This window comes from Anomaloglossus baeobatrachus, chromosome 2, assembly GCF_048569485.1.
Source record: "Anomaloglossus baeobatrachus isolate aAnoBae1 chromosome 2, aAnoBae1.hap1, whole genome shotgun sequence".
Taxonomy (NCBI): Eukaryota; Metazoa; Chordata; class Amphibia; order Anura; family Aromobatidae; genus Anomaloglossus; species Anomaloglossus baeobatrachus.
Genome location: NC_134354.1, coordinates 545,415,475 through 545,431,847, shown reverse-complemented (window position 1 = coordinate 545,431,847; position 16,373 = coordinate 545,415,475). Strand labels below are relative to the sequence as shown.

General features: G+C 43.4%; 1 protein-coding gene across 3 annotated transcripts in view; it reads left to right on the top strand.

Moving 5' to 3' along the window:
• Positions 1-616: 616 nt before the first annotated feature.
• Positions 617-16,373, top strand: part of TEX29 (testis expressed 29) — a 38,766-nt gene continuing 23,009 nt past the window's right edge. For all 3 annotated transcript variants that reach the window (XR_012750276.1, XM_075334335.1, XM_075334336.1), the window contains exons 1-5: positions 617-686; positions 1,850-1,927; positions 4,968-5,081; positions 5,421-5,490; positions 10,860-10,933. Coding sequence is in view for 2 of the 3 variants with exons in the window: in XM_075334335.1 (XP_075190450.1) it covers positions 1,870-1,927; positions 4,968-5,081; positions 5,421-5,490; positions 10,860-10,933 (316 nt within the window). In the remaining variant the exon portion in view is untranslated. The remainder of the gene's footprint in view (positions 687-1,849; positions 1,928-4,967; positions 5,082-5,420; positions 5,491-10,859; positions 10,934-16,373) is intronic.

The window sequence follows — 16,373 nt, the reverse complement described above, 5'->3', positions numbered from 1 at the left end:
GGAGGGGGACATATATACCAAGAATTGGACATATATACAGTACCAGGAGGTGGACATACATACCAGGAGAGGACCAGGATGGGGACATACTGCATATACCAGTATGGACCCAGGAGGGGGACATATATACCACGAGGGGTTAGTATATACCAGAAGGGGATAATATATACAAGGAGGGACCCAGGAGGGATACAGTATATACCAGGAAGGGGAGTATACCAGATGGGCCCAGGAGGGGAACATATACAACTGGAGGAACAGTATATACCAGGAGGGGGACATCCAGCTGAAGCAGGGGCTCGGGTTGGTGGACCCCCTATACCCCCGGGCCCGGATATCTGCGTGATCTCCCAGGTTGTCTATTTGACATAAATAATTTTTCCTAGTCCCATTTCTCTCATTTCATGTATCAATCTTTTGTGTGGCACTGTATCATACACCTTTGAAATGTTTGAGCAGACATTATTTTAGAGAACATAAACTATCAGAAACATAATTACTTTTTAGCAGCCTAAAGCCACCCTCCAATTACCAGCAATTTGCTTGTTAAACCAAGGCTGCTGGTGCCTGCAGTTCACATTACACGGTCTGGAGACCTGATTTCAAACTGTCCGCATGCCAAGTGTCAGTTTGAATTTCTACATTGGGGTTGATCCAGAAAAAACAGGCTGCATTACTTTGTAAAGGTAATTACAACTCTGTCTGCTTTATATGTCATTTACATGGGGTTTTCCTTAAGTAGATCTTAACCGTCAAGGACGTTTTACTAGTTGTCCAACAGACTTGTCATAATCCTCATTGGAGCGACAGGCCAACTATTATACCCCTCACCAGTGTCAAGATGGTGACGGGTATAAGTGGGTCTATGTCCTTATTTTAATTCATCATAATCTACTTTAACAATCACTGATTACAATGGGTAGATGATACAAAGAGTGTGGCCAAAATAGAGATATTAAACATGTCAATGATCAAAAAGACCCTTTCATTAAGAGTTTAAAAAGCTAAAATTACTGAATGATATAGTTTTGACCTTATACCATGCGTGACCTATACTATACTATGAAGCGATGTAGGAGCTTATCCATAAAGACTTTTTTGCCGCTCTTGATGATCAGATGTGGTGGAGACAAACGCTCTTGATTCATGAATCATCTGCATGTGACGATCGGCAAAAATCTTACACAAGATGCTGACTCAATGTTGTGAGGTTTTAAAGCAATTTACTCTAGACATTTGGCAAAATTGCTTTGATGATTTGGGCCTTCAGTCTCTAAAAGCAGGAGTTAATAGGTCCACCATTACAGATTAGTGGGCATTGTGAATAGCCTATACAGAGGTGGGTGTAAACCTATTTCTTCAATGTAAATTCTGCTATTGTAATGTATATTTGACTTTCAAGTAGAATTGTAAAATATCATTAGTAATTCCCATGATACTTCTGGTATAAAAGCAATGAATGATCTGTTCAGGCCTTCAGATTGCTAACACAGCATTTAATGGCAGTTGCCCAGCATGCCTGGTGCCCGAAGTGACTACAGCAAGTCACCACGCTACAGTATATCCAGTGTAGTCAATGAAGTGTTGTTGGTATGAATATCTTATATACTAATAGATTTTATTCCCAATGTTTTACTACTTGTCCCTGATATTAGGTACACACATTTCTTTTTACTTTATAGTGCGGGGGAGGGCATAATGAGAAATGCAGAAGAAGCAGATTTTTTCCTATGGTGATTCCTCCCCTTTTCCTTTGCATTACTTAAGATACATTTTCTCCAATATTTCTTTGCTTTGTTGGTTATTTAAAATCGTGATAATATCTGATGCACATTTTACTATTTTACAGGTAAACGCCTCCTGTTCAATATGAACAAATTTTATCTTCGCCACTTAATGAGACGAGGATTGTTTGACCCATTGTCAGGTATGTGTCTTCATAAAATGTACAGATATTTCCATATCTAAATTGATACAAAAAGTGGAATGCAGATCAGTCCAGAGATCACACAGTATAAAATGTCAGATTGAGATTGACATAATTAGACTAAAAAACAGGCCCCTCTGTAAAGGGATAATTTTTGGAATTTGCAAAAATTCTGATCATCAACTACCTGCCAATTATATCAGTACATGGTATGCATATTATCTAGTGTTCTATCTTGTGGTGGATGTTATACCTTTTTCCTGGCAGCATTGTTCTAAAAACTTCCAACCAGCCGGGTCTTCTGTTGTGAAAGCTATATGCAAGTCAAAAAAGCGTGTATCCAGAGTCACGTCTAAAAAAAAAGAAAATAAACTGCATATACTTTCATATGATGATGGATATCTTTTTGACTGCAGATTCTGCTCTTTCAACATGGGATGTTTCCACTGAACCAAGGCTGGCTACGGGTTTTTGTGGGCCCCGGGTGAAATACTGTACAAAAAGACATAAATATATACACAGTCATATACACTGACATAGATATACATTATACATCATACATGCACACACAGACACATTAAAGATATTATTAATATGGGGAAGCCAGCAGCAGCCTCGCTCATCTTCCCTGCTTGCTCCTCCCGGGCATGTGGCTCTGCAAGTCATGCTGTCATGCTGCTTGGTGGCCTTCACTTTAACAGACAAGGCCGCACAGTGCACATTGAGACTGCTGTGTATACATCACAGCGGAGACTGGTGGTGTAGCGCCCCTGAGCCATTCAGGGCACTACTAGCTACTGCATCCCCACCAGGATACAGGGCCTACCTCCCCAGGGACCTGGAACATCAGTGCCAGCAACACCTAGACACATCAAAATCCTAGTTACCACTCCACACCAGAGGTAATTGGCTATCGGACACAAGGGAATGCCCACCTAAAGGGCGGGAGCCAGACCAGAGGACTAGACAACCTGTGGGAGTCAGTCTTTAGTAGTGAGTGGAAGGAGAAAGATGTGCCTAGAGCTGGGTCGTGTAACGGTGACCCGGGGGCACAGGAGAGTGGTTGCCAGGGCAAGTACACCCGAGTACCGCTAGGACCAGAGCACCGATGGGGCACAGGGCCCTAGGTCAATCACCAGTTTCATATGGTCTGGCAATTACCTGCACAGTGAGGGGACCTCCACGGACCTCACTAACCCACAGATCCGGGGGCACCAGCAGTAAAGCAAGGATCAGGGTTCGGGACACAGACCAGGCCTACAGGGTCCACACTGATCGCCGTACGGACAAGGAGACTGCCAGAAAAAGGGACAGTCGGGGCCCAAATGCTCCACGCTACGGGGAACCAACCACACTGAGGGTGCCAGGGACAAAGCAACCGAGCCATCAACTGGCACTGGAACTACAGGGACCAGAACCAGCCGTTCGATGGTCAAGAGTGAGTAGAGACTGTTAACTACAACCCACGGTGTGGCCTCCCTTATTATTCCATCATACATCTCCCGGGCTCAGCCCTACCTGCGGAGGGCCTACCACCAAAGCTGCCATTACCACCAGCCCTAGAGATAATTAACTCAGCAGCGGCGGTTTCACTATCTTAACCACAACCCGCAGGTGGCGTTACACAAATTACTTTAATCTCCCCTGTAAATACTCCCCATTAAAAAGCACTCAGGGCACGGGATCGGGCAATGGCCACCAAAGTGACATTCCCCAGTGATACACTGCCTGGGACCGACTACCCCATTTCCTGGGCGACATAGTGGCATACACATTACTGGGGGGCATACACGTTACAGGGGGGCATATGCATTACTGATGGGCATACATGTTACTGGAGGGCATAAAAATTACTGGGGGGCATAGATATTACTGTGGGGTCATAGAGCACTGGGGCACAAACAGCACTGGGAGGTATACATGCTACTGGGGTGGTGAAGCATACACCAGTGAGGGCATACGCAATACTCCAGTGGTGGACATACAACTCTTGGGGGCATACACATTACTATAATTATCATTTTTAAGTTGACAATAAATAAATCTAATGTCTTCCTATTAGTTTTGCAAGATATAGACTTCTGGCCAGAAAAAAAAAAAAAATAATATTACCAAGCCTTGTTGAGAAGGAACTAGATAAACATTGCTGAATAAGAAAAAAAGAAACCCCCCCAGCTATCTCTAACCCCGCTCCCCAAAAAAAACCCAAATCGATATTCAGGTTACTGACCCCACATTGCTCCTCTTTTAATGCTGTCCATACTACATATTCTGTCTCGGGCAGCCATGTGACTGCTGCCACTAATAACTGTGCACATGAGCGACCAGCACTTTTTAGAGCTTGCTGCATTTTTTTTTTATTTCATGGTAGAAATCTTTTTTTTATTTGCCTTGTATTGACAATTAGGCTACTTTCACACATCCGGTTTTTGCTCTGCGGCACAATACGGCGCTCTGCAGAAAAACCGCAACCGTTTTTTTTGCCGCCGGTTGCGTTTTTTTTTGCATAGACTTACATTAGTGCCGTATTGTGCCGCATGGGCTTGCGTTCGGTCCGGTTTTTGCCGCATGCGGCAGATTTAGCCGATGCCGCGGCTGGATGGAACGTTGCCTGCAACGGTTTTTGCTCCGGCAAAAAAAACGCATCGCGCCGCAACTGGCCGCTGCGGCGCATTTTTCAATGCATGCCTATGGACGCCGGATGCGGCGCGATGCGGAAAAAAACGTTTCTTCCACTGCGCATGCTCAGTAGCGTGCCGCAACCGGAAAAAAACGGACGCGCCGCATGTAAAAACTTATGCAAAGGATGCGGTGTTTTCGCCGAATCCGTTGCATAGGTTTCACAGCCGGATTGAGCCGCACTGCTCAAACCGGATGTGTGAAAGTAGCCTTATACAACATCGTGCAATACAGTTGATGCGGTCTAATTCTGGATAATTTGCAATGATTAAATGTTCTAAACAACTTATTTTATACATATATTATTATATATATTATAAAGACTAATAGTAAATATGACACATTATGATTTCCTTGCTAGTTTGTGAGGAGCCTCTATATAATCCATGCATTACGAAAAATAAAACAAGACTAGAATGTGTCTTACAAGAATGCTGTTACTCCATGGATGCCTGCTATAAGAAGAAAGTTCCAGGTAAAGAGATAACTTATTTTATAATAAGTCAATTACCCACTGCCCAAAGTATTTTTTCTAGAAGTGGGCCACTGCAAATAGTATTGGGTAACTGATTTTCCATGACATTTAATGGTTTGAGTTCTATTCTACCTGTTCAATAGACTGATATATTAAACTTAGGTCTTGTTCATGTCCATTTTAAGCCTACATTTGGCATATACTGTATAGTGGAAAAAGCTTTCATTTATTTGTCTTAATGTAATTGTAATACAGTAGTCCATATCAACATCCAGTGTCCAAAGTTTGCCTCTGGCGGGTGACTCTTCTCTTGGTTCTGATGCATGTTTTCCTTTTTAGACCACATAAAGGCATTTTACATTGTGATCGTCCTTGTCATAATTTTGCTTTGGGCAATCCTAGGATTTTGGTAAGTACCATATCACTATACCACTTTATATGTTAACGTGAATCAAGTATATTTTTATTGAAAATTTTTACAAACTAAAACTTTTGAATAAAACGTCAACCCTCAAATTTCATGTTTCTGAAATAAAGGTAAGCAAGTTAGTAGCTTGAGGGGCGCCAACCACGACATCCCTTCTGTTTAACCAATTGAGGCAGTTCTAAAGGTTGGATTCACACTAGAGTTGGTGTGAATTTTTTTGCGAGTCCAATTCCATCTGCCATGACAGTATATGTATGTGTATATATAGTGTAAGTAGTTTAATTGTAAGTTTTAAGTTCCATTTAATATACTATAAGTTGCTACTGAGTAATGTGTGTAGAAAATTATTCTATCAGAGGATTACGTCTATGTATGTATATGGTAGAGATGAGTGGATTGATTGAAATTTAAGTTCACCAGCATCACTGAATTTTTCCCCAAAAAACTGACTTATGGCAAATAATTTTGGCACAAATCGTAACATTGCAAAACCTCTAATTGCCTGGAAAAGACATGCATAACATTTCTCTTATTGAGCCCTTAATGTAAACACGGCCTTAATAATGCCCAAGTGATTCCAACCTATTTAGAATGGTAACCGGTAATATTCCATAGCCTATTTAAAAGTGTTATATCCTGGACTATTATATATTTTTTATTCATTTTGCTTAGAACTTACAGCACTTAGTTGCTAACTACTTGCCTCTTCTGCCTAGTGCTGGATCAGTCTGTTCTGTTGATGGGGCGAGACTGCCTACGTCATGCTGATTGAAGGTCGGCTCCCCGCAGTTAGGTAGCAGGAAGCCATCTATCAATCAGCATTACGTAAGCAGTTACCCATGTCAAAAGAGTACAGTAGAAGAAGGCAGCTGCTCTGTTGGCAAGATATTATCGGAAGCTGCATAATTGACCGCTCTGAGCCAGCAGATATCGGCAGCAGGCAGAATAGGCAAGTTGTAAGCAGGTAATAACGACTTTACCAAAAATCTGCAATATCAGACATTTTAGCCTACTTAAATTTTAACAACCGTCCAATATTATCCCTTTATGGTGTCTATACACCAGCAGTGCCAATGGATGTATCCATGGCTTTTTCACACAAGGTGGTGCAAAAATTATCCTTGTTTGGGGAGAAAAAACTCAGATCTCTTTATTTTTGATTAAGGTATACAAAAATGGTTCCTTTTATAGAGAGCTATTATAAACTCGCTGTTTTCAAAGTGAAAAAAACAACGGTTTGTCAACAAACAGTGCAAAATATTAGCCCTATTTTGAGAGCTGTTTAATGTTTGTCTACCCTCAAGAAGGTACACTTCCTATCAGCAGTACATAGTAGCTATAAAACACTGAGGGCGGCTAGGAGAGGTTTGTTTGCATGCTGTGGTTTTGCAGCAGCAGAAGGTGCATTATAGAATAATACATTAGGGCAGGCAAGAAGATGTCTGTCAGTGTAAAGCCTGCTTTACACGTTACGATTAAGCATACGATATCGTATGCGATCGTAACCACCCCCATTGTATGTGCGGCACGTCCAATTTGTTGAACGTGTCGCACAAACGATTATTTCCCGTCACACGCACTTACAGTACCTCCCATACGACCTCGATGTGGGCGGCGAACGTCCACTTCCTGGAGTGGGTGGGACGTTCGGCGTCACATCGATGTCAAACGGCAGCCGGCCAATAGAAGCGGAGGGGAGTAGATGAGCGGGACGTAAACATCTCGCCCACCTCCTTCATTCCGCATTGCCGGCGGGGGCCACGGGACGCAGGTAAGCTGCTGTTCATCGTTCCCGGGGTGTCACACACTGCGATGTGTGCTGCCTCGGGAACATTGAACAACCTCACGTTCAATTTTTAGGAATTGAACGACGTGCGTGCGATCAACGTTTTAACGTTCAATCGCAATCGCACGGAGGTTTCACACGCTACGATGTAACTTACGATGCCGGATGTGCGTCCCTTATGACGTGACCCCATTGACACATCATAAGATATATTGTTGTGTGTAAAGCGGGCTTAAGGCTATGCTCACACAGTGCATCTTTTCTAAACACAAAGATGCAGCGTTTTTGGCCCCAAAAAATGTACCGGCGGCAAAAACGCATGCTCAATGCGTTTTTTTTTAAGTAAAATCTATTGTTTGGAAGGGCTCAAAAACACTGAAAAACAAAAAATAGAGATGTCATAGACTTTGCTGGGAGAAGGAAATGCATGCATTTTGGTTTATCTTTGTGACCTCAAAAACGCACCAAAAATGCAGTAAAAGATGCCCTTTGGGAACATAGCCTTAAGGCCCCGTTACACGCAACGACGTATCTAACGATATATCGCCGAGGTCACGGATTCCGTGACGCACATCCGGCATTGTTAGCGACGTTGTTGCGTGTGACACCACCGAGCGAGTGGTAACGATGGAAAATACTCACCAAATCGTCCATCGTTGACACGTCGTTCGTTTTTAAAAAAATTGTTGATTGTTGATGATGCAGGTTGTTCGTCGTTCCCAAGGCAGCACACATCGCTTTGTGTGACACCCTGGGAATGACGAACTACAGCTTACCTGCGGCCGCTGGCAATGAGGAAGGAAGGAGGTGGGCGCGATGTTACGGCTGCTCATCTCCGCCCCTCCGCTTCTATTAGGCGACCGCTTAGTGACTCCGCTGTGACGCCGCACGAACCGCCCCCTTAAAAAGAGGTGGTTCCCCGGCAACAGCGACGTCGTTAGGCAGGTAAGTATGTGTGACGGCTCCAAACGATATTGTGCACCACGGGCAGCAAATTGCCCGTGATGCACAAACGACGGGGGCGGGTGCCATCGCTAGTGATATCGCTAGCGATGTTGCTCCGTGTAAAGCCCCCTTTAGACCAGCAATGTCTTCATTGGCAGCAGTATTACAGTATAAATTACGTGATGGACAGGGAGTAGATGCCTGGTTAAACATGGGCTATCAGCACTTGTAGCAGTAGAACTGTATAGAAATAGATAGCGCACAGTCAGGCAGGCAGATGGTATGGCTAATGTAGTCATTTGCATCAGCTGTAGATGAATGGACGTCAACACTGATTTATGCGTGATTCATTTTGACAAATGTAAGCTTTTCCACACTTGCCCTGGATAACCTGGTCTATTTGGGAGTGACAAAGCCACTGACCAAATTCCCTTTTTAACAGTAAACTGGAGGCTGGTCAGTATGCCAATGATGGACACAGACAAAAAAGGGCCCCTATGCAAGAACAATATATGGGCCCCTTGCACAATTCCACGTTCTTTGGAGGTAGAAATGGGCCACCTTACCTTTTGGGCCCTTGTGCAGCTACACAGGTGGCACCAATGATATGTCCACCCATGCAATATGCCCTCAGCAAACCATGAAATCCATGTGATCGGGGCTCCAGAGAAAGAACACAGTGCAGGCATGGTTGTTTAGACTGTGCGACTCCGCTGATGTGCATCAGCTCCATCATCTCATACAAATTGTAATCGCTATTGCTCCCTTGTTTATTGGTTGTAGATGTAGTCATGGCACACATGGGAAAATTTGCGAATTTTTTTAAATACAATTGCATTGCCAAAATTCCAAGAATTTTTGTTTGATAATTTACAACAAGTTTGCCCTTTAATGTACCACCATACATATTGGGAAGTGTTGAATTTGCTTGGTTCTCCTGGTCAGATGTGGTTGGCAGCCATCCGCTCGGCGAAAGCGTCACTGAGCAGGCTACACAGATTATTCTGATAATATACCAATTTACCTGCCACCAAAACATTATTAGTACTTTTTGAACATTTTTTAGAATTTTAATAAAGAAAATGTAATGTACGGATTTGTAAGAAATTTTGCTTGATGATGTTTTGATTCCTGACCTGCTCATGGGCCTAATCCTGCGCAGTGTGCTGTCAGGAAAAGTCACCACAGATGCAGGCACACAGAAAATATAATTCACCAAAAAAAATGGAACAAGTGTGAGAGTTGTGAGATGTGTTGAAATTTGAAGCTCAGAATATAATAAATTCTTTAGCAAAAGGCAGTACAATAAAGGTGCAGGAGTGTAGTTTCCACACGGATGACTGGACGCATGTTTCTTGGTCACATAAACTGCTAACTTGACAATGCATTGGAAGTTGAGGAGGAACAGAATGGAATATAGTAGATGAGGACGATGATAGGGCTGATGACAATAAAAATACACTACTTGTGGTTGCAGATTTAGCCAATAGTGAAAAAATATGGAATTAACCAGAAATACTAAGCAGGGTTCATGTGACAGCCAAAGGCTAATGCAACACCAGCCTTCCTGTACTCAGTACCCTGTAGCAGTGTAGCATGTATGTGTCTCCAATTCTACAATTCAGACCGGACAGACCTGCACAGTTACATTTCTTGATTTACAGTAATAATTTGTTTGTAGATTTTTGGTTAAAACAGATTAATTCCCCTGCCTAAAAATGACCACGTTACACTAAACATCAGTAGATAGAAACAGTTTAAAAATTCTACAACAGCCCAGAACAGTTGTAGGGTGTACAGTTGCTAAATTGGAAAATTAAAATAAGTATGCAAAAACTAAAGTGTGTGTATAATGTTTTCTTTTTTTATTTTTAAACACAATTACTCCAAACTGACGAAAAAGGGAACAAATGTGACCTGCCTGGTCTGTTCCAAGGTTACCAAAAGTCCATAAACTCCTGAACACCCTGTACCAATAGGAAACCTTTTTCCCCTGTCCTTAAAATGTTTTGATTTGTCCGTGATATTTTTGGGAAGCTGGAAAAAAAATGACTCGTTAATGTTTTCATGTTATAATGATGGAATTCAGACATGTATCTCTGAAAGCTCCAGTGTGGTGTAGAATATATAATGTGTATAGTTCCTGGACTGGCACCACTCCTGGGATCTTTCAGCTGTCTCCCGCCAGTCATGTGACAGCAGCAGCCAATTGCTTGCTGCAGGTTGGGAGAGATAGCAGGAAGATTGCAGGAGCGATGCCAGTATGAGAGCTAACTATGCACTTTGTTATTTTCTGAGTCAGACTGCATTTATTAGGGAGGGATTGTTCAGTAGAGGACAACCCCTTTAAAATCATAATGCTTTTTTTGGTTTTCTTATGTATTTTTGAATAATGTTAGCTGTTTGCAGTCTCAATGAAGCGACTGTAGCACATATTGCTAAAAAAGTTACTGCTGGCTATAGCAGAATGGTGCTAGAATACTCAGTGCACTGCAGATTGTTGGGTATAGGACCAGGTACCATAGAATAGTCAGATTACCCATGCATACCAGTCACTTTACATTTCTTGTGTATTATCTGAAGCACTACATGAAAATATATTTTTTTTAATATATCACAGGTATTTAAAATACAGAAGACAAAAGAAAAAACTAGATGATATTGTTGGAGAGGAAGAAACTCCTGCTGAATTAGGTGAGAGGGTTATTAGAGCATCTCCTTTACATATAATATATTGCAATACTACTAAGCAGTGGTTCACTTTTCTTACCTTCAGTGCAACATGTATCTCTGCGAAATTGCCGTGAGTCACGGTCTGTGTACGGAAATCATGAAAGCCATATAACTAATAGAAAACACAAAATCACTGGAAACATTTCCAAATATCAACCGTGAGGCACAACCTGTGTCTTCTAATAGGGAACCTGACAGCTCCTCCATGACCCCCTAACAGCCGGCATGTGTATATTCACATGTTAAATGTCACAATTCCTCCTGCCATTGTGCCAGGATGCAGTGAGTGATAGTTTAGTCGTCTAATCTAAGGCAGGGGCATGCTGAGCAGTCAGTATGGTGAGAGACAGCTCAGCCATCCAATTAGGGGTCTGGCGTGCTAGATTTCCCCCATGAGTCTCCTGTTTAGGATAGGATTCCATTCGCGAGAGACTCGCGCATATCTTGCATTGCATTACCTGGCACGGCTGCCTCTTTCCCGATGGGAGCATCTCAGCTGCATAGAAATACATGCTGCTGACTCGCTCGCTCCTGTTGGTAAAGAGGCAGGCCATCCCGGGTGATGCAATGCAAGACAAGCACGAGTCTCTTGCAAGTGGAATTCTACCCTTAGAGTGATTTCCTTGCTATTTAGGTGCCTTTCTGCCTTCAATTACTACCAGTTGTAGCTTTAAACTTGAGGCGTGCCTTTTTCCTGTGCTCAATCTCTGATCTGTTGTTGGCTGACCTCCCTTGCTTCTGACTGCCCAATACATGGCAGGGGTAAGCTGGGCTATAAAAAGATTCTGAATGATAGCAAACCTGCCCAATCTGTAACTGCAGAGGGCTGGGATGTTCCCATGCAAATTGATGATTGCTGGGGCTGTTGTGCTTCTTCCAGGTGTTGCAATTTAGCATGATTACCTGGCTATCTAGTTGGCTGGCAGTGTAGCTTTAAGCTTTGTGGTGTCTGGAGGCTTTGTTCCTTTGCTAAGTTTCTGATATGATGTTTCCCAACCGCAGCGCTCTCTACTGACTACCTGTTTCTGTAACCCCTTTGACTTGATCTGTTACCTTTGTGGAAATCTGACCTCGAACCCTGACTTGACTATGACTTTATCTTATCTCTTTGGTTATTATGAGCCCTCTTGGTATCTGACCCTGGACTGCCTAGCTTCACGACTAAACTGTGCATAGTGACGTGTCACATTTAGAGATAGGCAGACTCAAAGATAACTGTGATCGGCGGGTCCCTGCTAAAAAAGTTTTAAAAAATCCGGACTAAGTCTGGAATCCAGTACCCACATAAGTCTATGGGGACCAGAATCTGGAGATTAAAAATGTTGGTAGAAGGGATAAGGGGTCAGGAGTGTGCGGAGTGTACTCACCAAAGATCCGTCATGGTGGCAAGCTGCTTCCAGGTCACGCTATCCTGTTATGATCTCGTAACCGTAGATGATCACAAAAATCCCATCAGCAGAAAACCACAAAAAACCCACAAGAGTAGTTGGAACGTGAGCTGACTGCAATCCCCTATCTGTCAGACCACACTATGTTGTGAATACATTTTCCAGTTTGGAGCTTCATCTTGTTGGAGCTCCATCTTGTGGTCAGTGCTGGCAGTGCAGTTGATGTGTGGAATGGAAGCGACCCACCTGCAGAGGACTGGCAATCAGGGTCAGATTGGGCTATTTAACTTAGTAGCTTTCTCGTTTCTGTTACTTGCCAGTGGTCAATTTCCCCTGTGTGTTAAGGACATTCTGCAACCAGCTCTGTTCACTTCCAGAACTTCTCTCAGATAAGTGGTCTTGTACCTCTGCTGTTTGTTTACCACCTTTTGTTGTTGTTCTGCTTTGATACTATGCATGACTCCTAATTTGTCTGTGCGGAGTTTGTGGTGGAATGGGATCATTCCCTGCTGGGAGTGTCTGTATTTTTAGCGCCATGATTCTGCAAGATTTGTGTTTTGTCATGCCTGGTATTATTCAATCCCTCATCTGTATTAGTGTTTTTTGGATCCCAGTAATATCTGAGTGCTGGTACAGTGGGGGAGAGGTTTAGTAACCTCAGGATTTTTCCATATCAGTAGTGCTGGTATTTATTAGGGTTTTTACGGCTGCAGACAGTTGCTCTTTCCTATGCTTTTCTATAAAGATAGGTTGGGCCTCACATTTGCTGAAATATGTCCTTTCTGGCTTTGTATTGTGTTTTCTATATCACTGTAGCCTTTCCATGTGGGGAGCTATCTATCTTTGGGGACTACTCTGAAGCAGATTAGCTTTCTTATATTTCTATCTGTCTATCACTTTGTGGAGGCGTCCAGGTCATCGTAGGCATGCCCCATGGCTACTGTTAGTTGTGTGTCAGGATTAGGTCTGCAGTCTGTTAAGTTTCCAGCCACTCTGTTACCTTTTGGCTTTCCGCATTATTTGATCCTCCCCGGACCCTGAATCATAACACACTAAAAGTAGCCGTGGAGCGTTCCTAAACACACCTAACTGCCTCGTCACAGCCGGAGAAACTTACTACACCCTACAGATAGAAATGAAGAAACCTATCTATCTTCACAGCAGTCCCTAAAGGAATAGTAAGCCCCCAACATATAGAGCCAGCGGTGATGTAAGAAAACACAATACATAGATAGGAAATATAGATTAGCAAAGGCGAGGCCCGATTTCCTAGATACAACAGGAAAAGAAAGAAAACTGATTGCGGTCAGTGCAAAACCCAGCGGAAAAATACCAATCTCCTGATATACAAAAACCCAGAGACCACACGGTCTTTTCGCCACTATATCAGGTACTCTTGTAAGTGATGGGAGAAACAAAAAAACAAAAAACACAAGAAATACAAAAGTGCAGATAATCAAGTAGAACAGGCAGAATCTCCCTTTTTTCTTGCAGGGGGCTTGAAGAGGGGGAACCCCCATTCTCATCAAAACAGAAAGACAATTCCTCACCTGCAAAAAAAACAGACCTTAAGCAAAATGAAAAGAAACACAAACACCCTTAGGTGTGGATCAGGCAATAAATCAAAGAACTTGCAACTTATCTGGAATGGTACAGGCACAGGATAAATGGAAGGACAAACTCAAAGCCAATTCAGAGACTGAGGAAAAAACATTTATCACCGGCCCCAGCCAGCAGACACTGCTCTTCTATATAGCCCAGGCTGATCTGCAATTGGACTTCCCAAACTCCCAATTAACTCCCACACCTGTTGAATCACAGTCAGCTTCACCCCCAGTCCTGACCACCAAAGGGAAGTCCAAACCATCTCCCCCTCGCATGACATTCACAACACTATCCCTTCCGAGGCCGACAATTAACCTTCATTGAATATTCACTGCTTTTCCCGCCCACTGGCATGCGTAATTGGTTGCAGTCAGACGTGCCCCCAACCTGAGTGTCAGCGTGTCAGCTGACTGCAGCCAACCACCGGTGCCAGGACCGCCGGTGGGTGGAGAAAGCAGTACAAATGTCTACATGTCAGTATCATGGTATAAAAAACAAATGAATAAATAAAACAATTGTCATATAGTCCCCCCATATTATGATATCAGCATAGATAAAGCCCACGGCTGAAACGCCCAGCTGTCGGGCTTTTTCTTGGCTGTGTATCAAAATAAGGGTGTGCTCACATGAGCCGTATGACTTGCACCATCGCATGAGTATCAGATCCCATCACCCGGCACAGCCGGCTTCTCTCCTGACAGGAGAGGGTCGGCTGCATGTATTTCTATGCAGCTGACATGCTGCTGTCCGGAGAGTGTGCGGCTGTGCCAGGTGATGCGATGCGAGACTTGTGTGGTCATAGGGCTTGTGTGAGGGCACCCTAATGCTGGAGTCACACTCATGAGTCTCGCATCGCATCACCCCACACAGCCTGATGCTCTCCGGACACGAGCTTCTTAGCTGCATAGAAATACATGCAGCCAACCCACTGGAATAAAATACAAAAAACATCCTCTTTCACCACTTTATTAATCCCAAAACACCCCTGAGCTCTGATGTAGTCCACACAAGCTCCCACAGCGATTACAGCTCTGTTTCATCTCAGTCACAGCGAGCGGCTATAGAGCATGACTGCCCGGTGTGAGTACAGAGAATGAATCAGCCGCAGCGATCACTGATCAGTGATGGTGATGTCACTCAGGTTAGTTGCAGTCACAGCTGTAGTCCTCCACCTATGACCACAGGTAACCTCACCTCAAAGGACCTCTGATGACCTTATTATTAAACTCAGTGAACTCACCTACTTCTCCTGACACAAAAACAGCGTTTTTTTGTCAAGAGATGCAGATTTGGTGCTGAAATTTTTGCACCATATTTCTGCACTCATTCTACACCACCTGGCATCGCATCACTACCATATCATACCTCATGCAGTTTTGATGTGTTTTTTTGCCAGAAGGTGTAGATTGGGTGCATGAATAGTGTCAAAATTTCATCACCAAATTTGCATCTCATGGCCCAAAAATGCAAAAAAAAACCTTTTTTTTTTTTCTTCCAGGACGTGCAAATTTGGTGCTGAAATCTGGTTCAGACATTTCAGCACCACATTTACACCTGGCAGAAAACTGCATCAAACTCGTGGCAAAAACCACTGCAAAAACTCGTGGAAAAAAAAATGCATTTTTTTTGCCAGAAGGTGTAGATTGCGTGCAGGAATATGGTGTAAAAATGTCATCACCAAATGTGCATGTCTTGGCCCAAAACTGCAAATGAAAGTTGTTTTTTGTGTGCCAGGAGATACAAATTTGGTGCTGAAATCTGGTGCAGACCATTTCATCACCAAATGTGCAGCTCCTGGCAGAAAATCGCATCAAAAATAAGTCAAAAACATGTTTTGTTTTTTTTTTGCCAGGAGGTGTAGATTGGGTACAGGAATAAGGTGTAAAAATGTCTTCACCAAATTTGCATGTCTTGACCCAAAAATGCAAAAAAACAATTTTTTTTTTTGCTGCTAGGAAGTGCAAATTTGGTGCTGAAATCTGGTGCAGACTATTTCAGTACCAAATGTGCACCCCCTAGCATAAACACCCCTGCAGGTCCAACGTAATCCACATGAGGTCCCACGGCTACATCACAACAAGCAGCTGTTGAGCACGACTACCCACTGTGAGACTAAAGCGGGCTTTACATGCTACGAGATCGCTACAGCGATCTCGTTGGGGTCACGGATTTTGTGACGCACATCTGGTCACTGTAGCGATCTCGTTGTGTGTGACTCCTAGGAACGATTTTGGATCGTTACAAAAACGTCCAAAATCACTCCTCGTTGACATGGGGGTCACTTCTACAATATCGCTGCTGCAGCGTGTACGATGTAGTTCGTCGCTCCTGCGGCAGCACACATCGCTCCGTGTGACGCCGCAGGAACGAGGAACCTCACCTTACCTGCCGCCGACCACAATGCGGAA